The 17,966-nt window shown below is 39.7% G+C and overlaps 1 protein-coding gene across 6 annotated transcripts in view; it reads left to right on the top strand.

Moving 5' to 3' along the window:
• The window catches only part of LOC103030246 (protocadherin alpha-C2), a 124,127-nt gene that overhangs the window by 96,548 nt on the left and 9,613 nt on the right, over positions 1 to 17,966 (top strand). For 5 of the 6 annotated variants that reach the window (XM_022672058.2, XM_022672050.2, XM_022672052.2 and 2 more), the window contains 2 exons: positions 7,937 to 7,995; positions 14,683 to 14,768. In XM_022672058.2, the coding sequence (XP_022527779.2) occupies positions 7,937 to 7,995; positions 14,683 to 14,768 (145 nt within the window). Of the gene's footprint in view, positions 1 to 1,793; positions 4,747 to 7,936; positions 7,996 to 14,682; positions 14,769 to 17,966 lie in introns of those variants that run through there. The other variant, XM_022672047.2, reaches the window with a different exon arrangement.

The raw sequence follows: 17,966 nt of genomic DNA, 5'->3' as shown, positions 1-17,966 counted from the left end.
TATTATTATTATTATTATTATTATTATTATTATTATTATTATTATTATTATTATTATTATTATTATTATTATTATTATTAGTGTAGTAGTAGTAGTAGTAGTAGTAGTATAAAGGTGAGTTTACCCTATTCAATAAGTGTGTTCACAATTGTACATTAATAAAATATGCACATGAATAAAACATATTGCATTATCACAAAATGCCTTTCACTTCACTTGGTCAGTAATTATGCTGATGTCATATGTTTTATTCATGCACACATTTTATTAATGTCTTAATGTTCACATTTGGATCAAGTAATTTCAGCATAGTTTTTGTCTTAGACTGAGGATCTTAACTCTTACTACCACTACTACTACAACTTCTAATACTCCTCCTCCTCAGCAGCATCAAAAGCATCAGCAGCAGCAGCACGCAAAGTCAGAGTAAACTTGATAATACAATTATTATTTTCTTGTAGTAATAAATGCATTCTGGGTCCTGTTTCCCCAAGTGAGTTAGTGTTCAGATAAATAATATAGTTAACTTTAACTTGTAGAGAGAATATTCAGTGTGATGCTCACTCATCCAAATAATTTATGCTTAGATTAAATTAAATAAAGCAGCAATCCAATACTGTAAAGTAACACAACTGTAATGAGTAAATGGGTAAATATCAATTTAGTCAAATTTGAGAAAATAAGACAAATGTAATTCACTGCAGTTATTTAAAGAAAGTAGTGTTATACATAAAAGTGACACTCACAAATATTCATATTAGGACTAATTCTCAGGCTACTGTAATAATAATAATAATAATAATAACTTTAATACATTTAAGGCAATTAGAGTCACTGTTTCTTTTGTTTGCCTGTGCCTTCTTCCAACTCTGCATGTAAGCTGCACCACACTTATCGCCAGCTCGCCGAAATTTATTTGAGCAATTCCAGGATGGCAGAGGGACTCGAGCTAGTTTGTTTTGACAGTTATGGCGGGGGGCAGGTCGCGAGCATCTTGTCTGTGACCTGGTTCGCATCAGAGCGCTGCACATAAGCTGATGAATGGGGATACGACCCTTGCTCGGGGTTGAAGAGGGAAGAGTGAGTGAGAGAGAGAGAGAGAGAGAGAGAGAGAGAGAGAGAGAGAGAGAGAGAGAGAGAGAGAGAGAGATTCATTTTTGGTTCGTAGAGCGGCCAGTGAAATTGTGCTAATGGCTGTCTCAACTGACTGTTCTGGGCGTTTAAAAAGGGCGTAAGGCAGGTTTATCGGATGAAATGATTGGATAAATGATTGTGAAATGTGGGGAGGTTTTGGCACCATTTGAATGCAATAATCGTTTTAAAACAAATTGTAGTGTTTGCATGTGCATGTTTATTTTACAAAAATAGTAAGCAATAAATAAAATGAAAATAATAATAATAATAATATAAAAAAAAACGTGCTGGTTGGGTGGCGCGAAATGCAGCCTAGCACCTCAGATGCACGCGCTGAGCACACAATGAAAAAAGGGCGGTGGCGCCCTCAGCATGATTGAATGCATTGGTGGTGTTTTCAGTAGGTTTTTATAAGAGTGCATACAAATGCATAAAGGAAAAAAAGAAAATAGCTCGATTAATTTTTCCTCATTTCTACGTCGTTTTAGGTAACTTAAAGTGCGCGTTCTTTTTTAAGAGGTTTGTCGCGTTATTTTTTTGTTTTGTTCGGAGGTGCTGAAATGCAGCGCGCAGCGTTTGATGGAGAGGGCGCAGCTCCCCTCCCCCGCCCGAACAGCGCAGCGAAAGAGCGCAAGGGAAGAGAGAGGAAGGGGAAGCAGGGAGCGAGAGAGAGAGAGAGAGAGAGAGAGAGAGAGAGAGAGAAAAGAAGAGAGGAAGCGTTAGGCAGTACCCGTGTCAGGGGAAACAAGGACCAGCCTCGCGGTAAAAAGAAGGAAAAAAGGAAGAAGTGTAAGGACAAAGGACAGAACATGGAGGGAGCAGGAAAATGTCCGTTTAACGAGGCAGCGGAGAGGAGATTCTGGTCGTCCAGCACATAGCCAAGGTACAACGGACAGCTCCCCACCTTTTTTTAACCCCCTCTTTTTTGTGGCTTTTTGATGCCGTGGCGCAAGCAATCGCACAGCAAGCTCGAAAGACGGAAACATTTTTTAATCCGTCTGCAGATTGTGCCAGCTTGCGATGGCTGTTGAGGGGCGATGCAGAAGCACAAAGGATAACGCGCCTCTTTGTTTTTATTTCGTCGTCGTTTTTGTACTCAGTGGCCTTACAAATGCACAAATTCGCTACACGATTCCAGAAGAGCTGGAGACCGGGGCTGTGGTTGGGGACATCGTCCGAGATTTAGGACTTGACCTGCGAACGCTTTCGGCTCGACGTATCAGAATAAGCTCGGACAGCGCCAGGCGCTACTTTAACATCAACCACAAAACTGGTAAGCTTTTGGTCAGTGACCGGATCGACCGTGAGACCCTCTGCGAGTTCAGAGACGCCTGCCTTCTTAACCTCGAGGTGGTCGTGGAAAATCCCCTAGAGGTGCACAACGTGGAGGTGGAGATCTTGGACGCAAACGACAACGCGCCCCTTTTCCCCCGAGACGAGTACCAGCTGGAGATCTCTGAGGCGGCTAAACCTGGCGCGCGGTTCCCCATCGAGGGCGCGCAGGACTCGGATGATGCCTCGAATTCAGTGCGCCATTATCGCCTCTCGACAAACGAGCACCTCGCGCTGGACTCAAATAAGCCACCTGCTAATGGAAAGCACATTGAACTCGTTCTAAAAAAGCCGTTCGATCGCGAACTGGTGCCATCTCATCAGCTCGTGCTCACAGCCACGGACGGTGGCTCTCCTCCGCGCTCTGGCACAGCCAAAATCAATGTGCGTGTTTTGGACACCAACGACAACGTGCCCAAGTTCGACAGCTCTGTGTACAAAGTGAAACTGAGAGAGAATTCGCCTATTGGCGCTCTGGTGATCAAACTTAATGCAACTGATCGGGACGAGGGCACCAATGGAGATGTTTATTACTCCTTCAGTTCATACACACCTGAAAGGGTTCGACAGATGTTCAGCATGGACACAGATACTGGAGAGATTCGAGTCAAAAGTAACGTGGACTTTGAGGAGACCAACAGTTACGAAATGTACATCCAGGCTATGGACCGGGGCCATGGGGCAGTTGCAGTGCACTGTAAAGTAGTGGTTGAGGTTCTGGATGTAAATGATAACCCACCTGATATTGTGCTCTCCACTCTCTCTAGCCCAGTGAGGGAGGATGCTCGAGCTGACACTGTGGTGGCCCTGATCAGTGTCAATGACCGTGACTCTGGCCAAAACAAACAAGTCACCTTAGATATCATTCCCCCCAACCTGCCTTTTAAGATAAAATCATTCAGGAACCACTACACCATTGTCACCTCAGCCTTTCTGGACAGAGAAGCAGTATCCTCATACAATGTTACAATCACTGCAGTTGACGGAGGAACTCCAGCTCTCTCCTCATCCATGGTCATACGTGTTGAAGTGGCGGATGTAAATGACAATCCGCCTCGATTTGAGCAAACATCTTACACTGTCTATGTCACTGAAAACAATGCTCCAAGTGCTCCTTTGTGTGTCGTCAAAGCCACAGATCCTGATGCCAATGAAAATGCACGCATCACTTACACTGTCTTGAATGACAACAACCATGGGATCTCAGTGGCATCATATGTTTCCATCAAACCTGCCACAGGTGAGGTGTATGCCCTGCGCTCTTTTGACTTTGAGAAGCTGCGAGAGTTCCACTTCCAGGTGAAAGCTCAAGACAACGGTGTACCTCCCTTAAGTCGCGTGGCAACTATCTACGTTTACGTCATGGACTCCAATGACCATGCCCCACGGTTTGTCCACCCAGCATCAAATGTGTCACACACAGTGGAAACAATCCTCCGGAATGCAGAGGCAGGTGTCCTGGTAACACGTGCACTGGCATGGGATGGGGATGCAGGACAAAATGCCTGGCTGCTGTATGCACTCGAACACCCTGCTGAGCTTGACTTGTTTAAGGTGCATGAGCACACAGGTGAGATCCGAACCACACGACGTGTTTATGAAGACAACTCTACTGTCTTCAGCCTTACAGTGCATGTAAGAGATCATGGCCTGCCACCACGTTCTGCCTCTGCCACCATTAATGTGGCTGTCATGGAACTGCCACCAAAAGTGGCACCTGATCCCAAACGCATCATCAGGCCTCATGGCACTCTTATCTTCTCCAATGTTACACTATACCTCATTGTTGCCCTCACTGCCACCACCTTCGTCTTCCTGGTCACTGTCTTTGTTTTAGCCATTGTGCGCTGCCATGCCTACTGCAGCCAACCTGATGCATGTTCCTGCTCACCTTGCTGTGGAACTAAAAAGAAGAAGCCTCCCAAAGAAGGTGGCGGTGGCGGGGGAGGGGGTGGAGGTGGTGGGGCCTCAGGTGGAGGTGGAGGAGGAGGAGGAGGAGGAGGAGGAGGTGGAGTAAACCAGCAACAACAGGCTGTGGCCCTAAGGAGGGACCTTAAAGTAGAACCTCACTACATTGAGGTCAGAGGAAATGGCTCTTTGACCAAAACCTATTGCTACAAGACCTGCCTAACAGCCACTTCAGGAAGTGACACATTCATGTTCTACAACACAGGCCGGCCACTGAGCGGGACCTGGGGCTCAGGGGCTGAGCGATTCTTCACAAGCCAGAGTGGACAGTTTGTGCGAAGGCTTAGTATGCCCGATGCCACAGCCATACAGGTGTGTGCCACACCCACACTTGCCTGACAGGGTTTATTCTTACATTCCAAAATGGATGGCAAAAGTTTTGGCATTTTACAATGTCGATTTATTAATGCTACAAATAGAGTTTGGAGTTAATGGATCAGTTGGGAGCTTTTTGCAGATGTTGAAGGTTTTTTGTTCTGCTACAGTATATGTCTGTCTGAGTTAGAAAAAAATGTATTTGTGTATGTTTCTGTTGATTCAGGGCATCAGGGGTTCACGAGCCTCTGCCCTCTACACTTGTTTACAGCTGCCACTCAAACAGTTTTCATAATCTGTCTTGTATAGTCAGGGACAATGCTCTTACACTTATTCTCTTCCCATGTATACCCTTTCTCTGTTTCTGTATCTCTCTCCCTCTCTGCCTTTATATATGCCCGGCACTGCAGTCCTCAGTAGCAGTACAGCTGGGTTGTTATATTTAGAGGTGTGAAACTCAACCAACACCCCAGATTCTCTGCTCCCACACTTAACGCTCTCTGTAGAGTCCCTCTATGCTGGTCTGCCTTGAGCTGAAATGTCTGCTGTTGGACATTATTCAAAGAAACTGTGAATTGTACCAACTAAATAAATGGCGCCAAGATCATTGATTTGGTATTAAAAAGAATCATGAGTGGATTACAGTTAAACAAGTTTGGGCAAAACTTACATTTCTTAAATTTTCATTCATGACATCAAATAATTGTTTAGTAGTTTTTAACAACACTAAATCATAATATTCTGTTCAGTTCCAATCCTCAGCAGTTCAGTCAGTTATCATTACTGAAGTGGCCCCATTATAGTTCATGGCACTGCGAGTGATGTGGTCCCACTTCTATTCAGATCTTGAGTAGAAGTCACACATATAACATGACACACAAAGCTCCTAGAGCATGAAGCCGTGGTGCCAAGGATGTGCTCCATCTCACAGTAACATGAAGTGTACACGATATTACACTGCTCTGCAGTCACATAAATGGGGGGATGTCTGCACTGCTGTTACTGCCCAGTAAAAAGGGCTGTGCTGCATTGTTATATTTCTTTTGATACGTTACTTTATTAACATACACATACCAGCTACACAACCTGAGATCACCATGCTATATGCTAACTCCAAGTGAACCTAGTGATTTGGGTGTAACTGATTAACACAGAAACATGGAGTAATATATAGCTGTTAAAAAAAAATACAACAAGGAAACAGGATAAGGCCTCCAAACAGAATGAGAATGAGAACAACATTCAGACAGAAAACCTTTAACATTCTTACTTTTTAATGTTAGGAAAGAACTTCTATTATGTCTGTTGGTTCACACAGTGTAAAAGACATTTGGTGAGTTCAAATGAAGTACAAAAATAGCAACAAAATGATGGTAACTTTTTTTTTTACACTGATGATATTTAATATCATGTTTACTGTGTTCTTGTAAGCTAAGTGATAAGAGTGAAGGCCTTTGAGGCTTATCTGTTTGTGTAACAGGCTATGATAGGAAAGGGCCGGATTTCAGAGGCAATTATCGGCCGATGCCCGTCTCGTTCATTAAATGCCAGTCATGTTTGTTCTCCCTGTGCAATTAAGTGCCGATGGAGTGTGGTACCACGTTGCAAGTTGCTGATTGGATGTTTGGGTTTAGAAAAGGCTGTGGTGAAGTGATCTGATTGGTTGGCGCAAGGGTACGAGCGCTGTATCCAGGCGAGGTGTGTCTGCACAGAGAGAGAGAGCGAGAGGGAGAGCAGGAGAGAAAGAATGGGAGAGAAAGCAAGGGAGAGAGAGAATGAGAGAAGGAAAGCAAGGAACTGCTGTTGAGACAAGATCAGACCGAACCCGAGAGCTCGTTATCTCCCTCTCTTCACACCACACACGAACACACTCACACTTACACGTGCTGTCTCTGCTTTAAATGTGAAACAAGCAAAAGAAAAGAAACACAATGAATACTGCATAAAAACTGAACACACATTTGCTTGTCTAATTAATTCCCTCTGACCATCTGCACATATAAAACACATGAAGCCAGGAAACTAGCCAAAAAGCTTAACTCCTAAAGCCAAGCCTGTATATGCAATCTGTGTATTGATGGCCAATGCTTTGAGGATAGAGGGCATAAACTGTGGATAGATGTTGAATTAAACTGCCATTGCAGAGAAAGCACCATGGACAGACTAACATTGGCACATTTGACTGTTACATAAAACTTCACACCTTCTGGATATGAGATTTGTGTTTTACAGTTTGTTGGTTTTGTAAAGGAGGTGAAACAGAGAAAGGACGGTGCTGGTTAAACCAAAATGAGCTGTTAAATATTAGCTACAGTATGACCACTTTATTTTTTGTATTTTTTTATTGATTCATTCATATGCGCTACACAGCAGCCAACTCCTAAGATGTGAAAGGACCCTATAGCTGTCATAGTTATGAAACAGTGAGGTCTGTGCAAAGATGGTAATGAGGGTTACAGAAATGGTGTTGGAGAAGAGAAGCAGCTTTTGCTTATTACAGCATGCATTGGATTTCTGTGATGAATAGCTTCTGCTGGGAAAGGGGGGTGTAAGGGGAGGTAAAAGCAGAGAGGAATGGTCGATTCTCCATATCTAAGTATACTTGTCTGTGTGCTGGAGTAAAATGCATTTCCTGTTTCTGGCTTTTTGTAATTTAATAATGTTTTTGGTTAATTTACTTAATTCACAAGGTACTGCATTGTCATATTTGTAAGTGTTTTTTTTTTTTTAATATGCACATAATGTGTAAATCTATTGTAGGTTTCTGAGTACATCTGTACTGTCAAGACTCACTAGGACAAATTTCACTGATGTATAATTCTACTGCAGTTGTTCTCTCTCTTTCTCTCTTCTTTCTTTTTTTCTCTCTCTCTCTCTCTAGGTGCAAACCCAAAGGACTTGATCAGCTTATTTGTTAATTTTTTTTTCTTTAGAATTCTTCCTAGATATAACATTGTGCTTCAGTTTGGCAAAGAAAAATGTTTTGTCACTTAATTGCTATCTGTGTGTGTTTGAAACTAAATCATGCTCCCTCAGTCTTCTGAAGATAATTCTTTGCTGTCACCATAAAGAATGAAGATTTGATTAATTCATGAGACTTTATTGGAAATGTTCTTTGTGTGATCTCAGTACTTAATCCACGTCTCTCTGTTTCTCTCTTTCTTTTTTCTTTCTTTCATTGCTCTAGCCCAAGGCTCCCAATGCAGATTGGAGATACTCGGCTTCACTTAGAGCAGGAATGCAAAGGTAGGGTTGGTAAAATTATTTCTGCTTGTACACAGCACGTCATGAAGTTTACACTTCTAATTCAGAAACATATATACACACAGAGATCACTACACCTACTTGTGCACACAGTTCTCTAATAAGAAAATTATTCAGAATGTGAGGAAAAATGTAATCTCACATATGTTATCCATGGAATAATGTGGGTATCAGGCTGGTGCAGCTATTCAATGACTTTTATTGCAAAAGTCTTAAAAATTCAATCAGAAATGTGAAAATAACCTTTTAGCAATTCTGCATACTGAAAATAGAGGTAAACAGAGTTTGGCTACATTAATGGCTCAAACTGATGGTAAGGCTTCAGTAGCTCAATATGAAAATGTGGTGAGAAGAAACACATCTTAGAATACAAAAATGTTTAACTATGAAGTAGGAGGCTTCAAGATGGGCTCCAAATCTGTCACCCAAGAATGCTGACACTGTTTGCCAAAAAGTTGAAGGCTGAAAAATGTACCTTAGTTTGAATGATAAATATTTGACATGAATGATATTTTTGTATTGTTGCTGACCCTGTGCATCCCTTAATGGTCAGAATTTACTGCTCGTCTAACAGCTACTTCCAGCATGAGAACGCACATCGTCACAAAATGAAAAACATTTAGAAATAATTGGAATTCATGAACATGACAATAAGTTGTGTAAGCAGTGTTCTTTAAAAGGAGTGGACTTACCAGTTACTAGATCTTAATCTAGTATAACATATATTTAGGATGTGTTAGAAGCCAAATCTGAGTAACAGTAGAGGAACAGTGACTGGCTGTATAAAGAAACTGATAATGAGATGAGAGGAGCAGCAGATACATAAATAAAATTGTGAACAGTTGCAAAGAATGATGGAAATGGCACAAAGAGATGAAGTGAAAAAGAAAGGCATAGTGATAGAGGACTATTCAACTTAGTAGCAGACAAACGTAGCCTTCGTCCACTGCATAAACCATCTACCCTTATATAGCAGTGAAAAAAATGGCTCATCATATTACCTACAAGCCACTGGGCCACATGTTACAATGTGGATTGCTCAGGCTGGGCCACTAAACGCGGTCCACCCTAAGGAGAGCAGGGTCATTATGATGAGCCAGGTTTATCTTAACAAGCACAGACTAGCATATAGGGAGTCCCTGATTGTTCAGAAGCGAGCGGTAATATGACGAGCAGAGTACGGCTGGACAACCAGCTCCACAATACAGCGACCATCGCCGGGCACTGTCGTCGCGGAAACAGAAATAGGTCATGGGCACTGATAGAAGCCTAGCCTGCGGTCATGTCACTGTTGCTGCGGCAATGAAGGACACTGGAGACGACAGACTGGACGGTGCTTACACAGCTGCCAGCTCTGGGCACTCAGGGCACTGTGTGTGTGTTAGTGTTTATGCGTGTGTCTGGGTCTGAAATGGGGTTGGGTTGAGTGGTGTATGTAGATGTGTAAAAATCGGGTGTGTGTGTATGATTATGCATGTATTTTTTAATGTTATGGGCATATATTTGTGTGTTAAACCTCAAATTCATTGTAAGTCATTATAAGTACACTGATTCCTTCTTAATTACAGCAGATGTCAATAAGTGCAAGCAAATCAGTTTAATGTGTTAAATCACTCATCACTGTCCCCATTTCAAATGCTCAGACAGACCATAGCTCCATCATTCTCATTCCCACACTCCACACCAGTTTAATTACATATTTACCAGATATTTAGACTGGATCTGACTTATTGAGCTTTTAGTGAGATTAGGGAGGATTTGGTCTATTAACATTTGGAGTGTGCGATAGGATTTGTATACATGCCTACAATACTATGCTCTCTCTGAGCATACATATTATTTTTAAAGAGTATCATTTATCTAAGAGAGAGCATAGTATTGTAGGCATGTATACAAATCCTATCGCACACTCCAAATGTTAATAGACCAAATCCTCCCTAATCTGACTAAAAGCTCAATATATACATATATGTAACGTGCGAGTCATCACCAAAATAGTAGGTATTGTGGGGTGTTAGTGGTATACAGTTTTCAATACTTACCAAAAGTAGTCCAAAGAAGTATCCCTCACACACAAATAAAAACAATATTTCCCAAACCTATTCTATTGGTTTATTCTCCATGAAATCTTGACACAGTGTAAAGAACGGTCATGCTAAACCATTAAATATATTCACACTATATGAAAAATTAAAAACTGCAACAATGCAGATACAAGTTTTTTTGCAGGATTTTTTTTCGTATTTTACGAAAATATATTTTAGAGCAGAAGACACAACTAAATCATCTAGATATTAATTCTGCCTTTTTATTAAGCAGTATGTAAGCTTGAGGCGTCTTTAGATCCTAGTGTTTACAAACTAGCTGAGAATGTTTTCGAAAAATAAACAACTAATTACGTCTGTACATTATTCTGAAAAAGAACTAAATGCCTTGAAAAACCTAAAAACAAATGTCATGTATTTTCATTTAAATAAAGTAAGATCCACATTCACATTATTATAAAAAATGCAGCTCCCATCAGTGTCTACATCTTTTCTATTTGTCAGAAAAAAATATAGAGAAAGTTAAAATGTGAAGGAAATGGAGAGTGGATTGGCTTGAGCATTAGATAAGAGGATCATGTATTCAAGTCAGTGATGCTCATTAATAATGGATAAGTCCATCTCACTGATTCCTGCTTTTCGGCTCTTAAAATGGCCTCCACTGGCATTTAAGCATTCACCACACAAAGGAGAACCACAGATATACACTATATACCCCTTTTTTCTATATGCTGCACAACACTTTGCATTTACACAGGTGCATGAAATGAGCATAGCTGTGTGTTGATGATGAGAGAGAGACATATGAAGGAGGGAGGCAGAGATAGTGAGAAATTGGGTGATGGGGCCCGTTGTGTAGCAACAGTAATTACTTGACCTTGGAACACACAGATGTATGAGAGAGAGAAAGAGAGAGGGAGAGAGAGAAAGAGAGAGAGAGAGAGAACCAACTAAAATGGACTCTCCATTACCCTCCCCCTTCTATCCATTCTGCAGTCACCCTTCCTCTGCCTATCATCCATCTTTTTCCTTTCCTCACTTGCACTAACCACATTTTTTCTGTCTGCCTTTTAATGTTTTTTTCATATTGCTTATACCTCATTTGTTTTCCTTTTCATCAAATTTATATAACCATTTGCACATCCATCTTAAAATGATGTAGTAAAGCATTTGGAAACAACATATGCATCTCATTAAACTCAGATGGAAACATGTATGTTGCCAAAATATATAGGCAAATACTGCAGTATTAGTATTACCCATAACAAATGCACACATACACTCCATTTAGTATTTTGGTTTTAATAAAAAGCAAAGCCTCCATTGGTGTGAATTCTAAAAGGATTTGTAAACATGTGTTAAATCATACTCAGAATCACAGAAAATAGAACTGCTAAGATAAAAAAAAGCACACACCCATACATAAGTAATTAAGCATCAATATTTTATTTTCTCTTTTTCTTTTCCCCATCCTTCATTCAATCTATATTTCTTGTCTTGGCATCAGTTTTTATATACTCTTTTCAGCTTATACTCTTTAAATAATATATCACCATCCAAAATGCTGTTGGGGTTATGAGTAAAAGTACACTTTTTAGTACCATATATGTACAAGTTTATAAAACAAAACAGGGAGCAAAAGGCACTCTATTGAATCTTGTATCTTTTCAGAAGCTTAAATTAGAGAATACTATCTGCAACCTTGCTAAATGTTTGATTAGTTAAAATATATTGTAACTGATTTACATTTTACTTATGCTCTTATCCAAAGTCACTTGAATTTGGATCATAATAAACAGGTGGAAGAATGCAGTTTGAGGAATCTTATCCAATGACTCATTTTGGTGTAGAATGAAAAGAAAATCAAATCCCAATCTGACACATTAGATGGAGAGTTACCCTATTCAACAGCATGCCATTTTATACTAAAACCTAGTGCTAAATCTCAGGGCAGTCCAACCTTGCACCATGCCACAAAACAACACAGAAAAGACAGACTAAATAACTGACACATCAACTATAGTCATTCTTAATATGTGTAGCATTTGATAAACTGTTGTAAATTAAATGTTTAACAACTGATAATTTCAACCAGTTTTCTACAATATGCAAATATAATACTATATAATATAATATATAATATGCAACAACACAGACACAGCACAGTGAGATATGCATTATTAATACTTCAGTTCATGCTTTGATTTTTTTTGCTTTCACAAGAATATATTTTTCTTCCCCTTTTATAAAAGCTGTGCTCTGCTGCAGCCCTTAGCTTCAGGACAAGAAATCTAAACTCACTGGACCACTACTGCCCCACAAACAGATCTGGCCTTTGCCTCTTTCTGCCGAGGAATGGGATACAGCACTAAGAATATTACCCAGACAGAGAGAGAGGAAGAATGAGAGAATAAAAGGGAACAGACAGACATTTTAAGCCCAGAGTTTGAAGAAATAACAGCACAGCCCAGCAGCCATCTGGGTTGTCTTTGTTAATTTCCCTGTCTGGCTTATTTTTTATCCTTCCCTTTTTTTCCTGTAAGAGACTGTGAAATGTTTAGGAGTGACCCTGCATGCCTCTACTCTTTCAGTGTGACTGCAGGCTCACAGAGCTAATCTATCTTTAACACACTTCCCACTGCTCAAAGAGACACATGCAGCGCTCCTTGCTTTTTTAGATAACGCAAGGGAGGGAGAATTAGAACTGCAGCTAGGAGAATCAAATGTATTAACCATTTTTTATTATTATTATTTTACCTACGATTGTTAATAGCCTGTGTTCTAGGATCATCATGTGGAAAAAAAAATAAAATGTAATGTGCATATTACACTCTTAACAAAAGTCACAAAAAAATAATTTGATAACTATTCATGCCACAACAAAAATGTTACATAGACACAGTTTCTTGTACTTAAAATCTTTTTCATGTCTAAGAAAAAAAAAATCACAGATAAAAAAAAACATCCATCATACATACAATTGAAAATATTCTAGCCATTTAGAAGAATATTGTTTATATTATTTAATATTGCGTAACTTTTTCATTGAAGAACCTAAATACACTGCCCAGCCAAAAAAAAGTTGCCACCAAAAAAATTTGACCTTTAGGTTTGATTGCAGCACACCTTCACTGTGACTTTGTTTTGATAAGCTTCTGCAATATCACAAGATTTATTTTAATCCAGTGTTGCATTAATTTTTCAACAAGATCTTGCAGCATTGATGATGGTAGAGTCTGACCGCTGTGCAAAGTCTTCTCCAGCTCATCCCAAAGATTCTCAATGAGGTTAAGGTTTGGACTTTGTGGTGAACAATCCATGTGTCATGTGATGATCTCAAGTTTCCTGATCCACTCTTTCACAATTCCAGCACCATGCATCCTGCCATTGTCATCTTGGAATATGCCCAAAAAATTCCACTGATGGAATAACCTGGTCTATATTCAGTATATTCAGGTAGTCAGCTGATCTTATTCTTTCTGCACATACTGCTGCTGAATCTAGACCTGACCAACTGCAGCATCAACCCCATCATCATTTACTTAGTTAAATCCAGGTGCCAACTTTTTTTGGCCAGGCAGTGTACTTTTCACTAATATTGTTACTGTGTACCTCATGCTGCACATGCGTGTGTGTGTTTATGATTACCGTAGTGTCAAATCTCCTGGGGTGTTAAAAATTTCAGTGCACCAGAGTTTAAGCCCTAATCTAGTAAGCAGTGTGAATACGGATGAGGGAGTGCAGCATAATCCTTAATCTCTAATCCATGCCTGTGGATTTCAACATTCGAGAGTGAACTACATCCACCCAACTCAGGCATACAACCCCCATTAAACCTCTCTCTTTCTTTCTCTCTCTCTCTCTTTCTCTCAAACAGACACACAAGACATACACACTTTTCTCAAGTGGTTTATAGCCCTGGTTTAATTTCAGTAATGCTCTCTACATGCAGACCGCATGCAGTGTGTGGGGATTGAGTAGGCAAGCTTTAGCTACATTTTGGCTCCCATAAACAAATCTCACATTAACCCTTAGCAAATCTAGAATAAGCTCAAACATTATGTTACTACTAAGTACGTTTTGAAAGAGGCGTGGTCTGCATTCTCAAAGCACCTAAATAAGGATCCGTTTTAGGAGTTGACATGATTTTTGGATGCGGAACCTTGCATGAACACACCATATGGGTCTTGGGCTGCAATTATGAATACACACCCTGACAGTCTGTTTGAAACAGCAAGCTGGACTGTTTCAGAGTACAGCTGTAATTTTAATAAGTGCTGTGCAGAGTTATTTGTGTTGTTTTGTTGGACAAATGTGGATATAAATTGTATTTTATATATTATATACCATTTTAAAATACTGTTAATGAAAAATCTTGTTGTGACTGAAACAACTCCAAATATTGCAGTTGTCAAAATCCATTTGTCACTTTTTAAGGGGGATGTATATTTTTTAGACTATTTGAAAATGACAAATGGACCAAATAAAACACTCCAGAGTATATTGGACCTATTATAATTATGCAGCATTACTTAAAAGTTAGAATTAATTTTCTTCTACTTTTTTATCTAAGTTTAAGAGTGTACTGTATGACATTTTCTCCTTTGTTTCTTTATGTGTACAGCTCTGTCCATATGGAAGAGTCCTCGGTGATGCAGGGGGCCCAGGGAGTTCTGGTGCAGAATTGGCCCACCGTCTCCAGTGCTGCTGGTAAGATACAGCCCTTTCTGAAACTGGGTACACCAACTGTGAATGTGTTGAGTCTTGCAGAGCCTGTATTTTATGTCAGTTTCACCTGGTATGACTTGACCAGCAGGACGTTTTTTTCCACGGCCTGCTCATGTTACACCATCATTATTGCCTTGGGGCCATCCCTCCATTTCCTTTTACTTCTCTCTGTGTTTCCTTACACTTTCCTCTATCCGCTTGGGATGCAGACTCTGTCTGTCTCAGTTTCATTTTCTCCTCATCTTCCTTTCACTCTCTGAGCCCTTGTATTCTCTCGCATCATTTCCCCTTCAGTTGTTCCTGAGTTGGTCCATTTCAGTGCAGATGAATGGCACTCTAAGGGCAGGAAATGATGACCTGAATGATGACTTTAAGATTTAAGACACTATTATGATATACAGAAACAACTGTGTTAAAACCAAATGAGATATTTAGCCGTTTACATCATAAAATGAGCATTCTAATGACATGATAATGCAAACAGCATTTATGATAAAAAGCAGTATGGAATCCTGTTAAAACCCATATAGTGACTAAACAATCAACAAAAGGCCACTTCTGAAGGAATCAATTTATCTATTGTCATTTCTATGCTTCGCTCACAATTACATCTTTTTATAGCAAATATTGTGAGGAGAAATAAGTACAGTGTTAGAGAAAATACTAGTTTTACTAGTTGAAAATTGCAGGTTAGAAACATTAGCATGCTGGCAGATTTGTTAGCTGAACTATACAACAGCAACACTAAACACAGTGTAAATAAACACATTTTAGAATTTTTGGCTAATTCTGTAAAGCACTGCCAACCACAGAACAGCTGATACAGAAAAACACATGTTTTAGAAGAGGTTAAGATTTTTCCTGTTCAGAACCAATACACCGCTTATCAGTGGAGATTACAGTGGAGTTTATAGCATGGTCACAAAGGGTAGTGATGGTTATCTGTGAAAAGAAGAAAGCAAGGCCCTGAATAAGCAGGCCAGAAAGTGGCAAGGGGCTACTGCAAAGAGATGACACACACAGAGAAAGTCGTTTAAACTGATTAACCCTCGATATTAGATTAATTCTATCTCCATGTCTCTCTCATTTTCTTCCTATTGCTTGTGCTCCCTTCTAGATGAATCATTTGATCCCTGTGATAGAATGCTAGCTGTTTCTCCTGCTGAGCAATCCAGATTATAACTGCTTAATTAACAAATAATAATAATAATAAAAGTGAAGTCATTAATAATATGCACTAAATAACTGTTTTTAGATTTTAGAACCTTTATTTTATTATGTATGTAAAGTTGGAGACTAACCCTCCTGAAACCTCATCAAAAGATGGCCAAACAATCTCAAAATATTATCTGTTAGCTGGGCCTAAGCTTAAGGTGACCATGCTCATAAAGTCTTGGAGTATAAAACGTGTCATAACAGGGCCCTGGAGCTGTGTTTCCTAGAGTGATGGACCATTAAACACCTTTAGGAAGAACTGGGCTGGTGTTTATGGTCTAGAACTACATGAGCTCAGAGCTTTAGTAAAATATAGCTACTCACAATTATGGCTGTACAATAAGGACACCACTAATTGTTGGTGATCCTTTTATCAATGTACAATGTGATCAATTAAGATCCAACATTAGTTTATCTTATTAAGAGTTTTTTTTCCCCCACTTGGCTTGGCTGCACTAATTTTTCCCGGGCTAGGGAAGTAAATTTTGTGCTTTTAATTTGGACCCCGCTACCTCACTCTGCCTCCAGGCTAGTCATGTCACATGACCACAGTCAAGTGCAATTTAACGTTTCCTTTTTGCATGTCATTATAGCAGCTCTTACAATATGTTTATTGTGAAAACGTATATAAGAATAACAATAAAAATATGTTTTACCATACAGCCCTTTCACATTGTTTCAAAATCTAGCCAAACTTTTAATACAGTGGACAGGATTTTGGAAATGTTGGCAGGGATCATTTTTTTTTTTATTTTTTTAAAAGCATTGGTAATTTAAAAAAATAGATAGCAGGTTTGTAAAAGTGGCCAAAGATTGTGTAAATCTGTCTTGGTTGTTCATCTAACAAGTTACAAAACTGAGAAGAGACATATTTACAGGTGGCACATTGATGGGCCAGATATGGAATGGATACATATAACACAGTGTCAAAAGAACTCGAAATAAGAATTTTGTGCTCAGTGGGACAGCAGTATAAACACAGTCAAGCCCAGACACCTGCTTCCTTTCATAAACCTTTCATTTAATGGCTCAGAACATTTCATGCGTCGTACTGGTCAAAAGGTGTTGTGCATAATTAATACATATTTAATTAGAAAATTAGCAGAGCAGAAGAGCAATCAATGGGCATGTTGAGGTCAGACAGACCGGTGGCGTTATTGAGAGGGAAGAGTAAAGATCAGCAGGGCTGAGCGTGAGAGAGGGTTTTAGGGGATTATAATGATGGCATGAACGCAACTAAAAATCCCCCAAATATGATCTTAATTCAAGTTTGATAGAGATAATAAAAGATGAGATGATTATTTATATAAATGCAGAACGAGAAGGAGGGGAAAAAGCAGATGGAAAGAGTTTGGAGAGATACACAGCAAGAGGGAAGGGGAGGGAAAGCAGTGCAATTACTTGGGTGATGAAAGAGCAATTTGTTCTAATTAAGTCTGAGCTGATGACTGAGAGTGCAAAGAGTGTGTCTATGAAAGAAACAAGCCTCTTTAGCTATAAATCTCTTGATGCTCTCTCTCTCTCTCTCTTTCGTTCTTCTCTTTTCTCCTTGGCTTTATCATTGATTACCTGTCCAGTCTGAAGAGTTACAGCATACTTCCACTAGGGTTTAAAAAAAAACAAGGTAGGCTGGGGCTAGGAAACTATCAGTCAAGTAACATCGCCATCTGATGTACTGCCTACAGAGAATAGATGAGTCAGCATGTTTGGTGTAATTGGCAGTGGATTACATGGGTTTGTAGTCAGTCACTGAGGTAAAGACAGCATCATTGGGTAAGATGACGTATATTTTGAGCTTGTGAATATGCGTGATCCTGTAAATACTGCATTAACAATTTTTACACACCCTGCCCTAAGATGAGAAAAACAGTGAAGCTGCTAGTGTCTGGCTCTTCTCTCTGAGTGTATGTGTGTGCTGAAACAGATGGGAGAGCAGCCCACACCCAGATTAACCAAATCATATTA

The sequence above is a fragment of the Astyanax mexicanus genome, chromosome 2, assembly GCF_023375975.1.
Source record: "Astyanax mexicanus isolate ESR-SI-001 chromosome 2, AstMex3_surface, whole genome shotgun sequence".
NCBI classification, from domain to species: domain Eukaryota; kingdom Metazoa; phylum Chordata; class Actinopteri; order Characiformes; family Acestrorhamphidae; genus Astyanax; species Astyanax mexicanus.
Note: the sequence above shows the minus strand (reverse complement) of the source record. Positions and strands in the feature narration are given on the sequence as shown.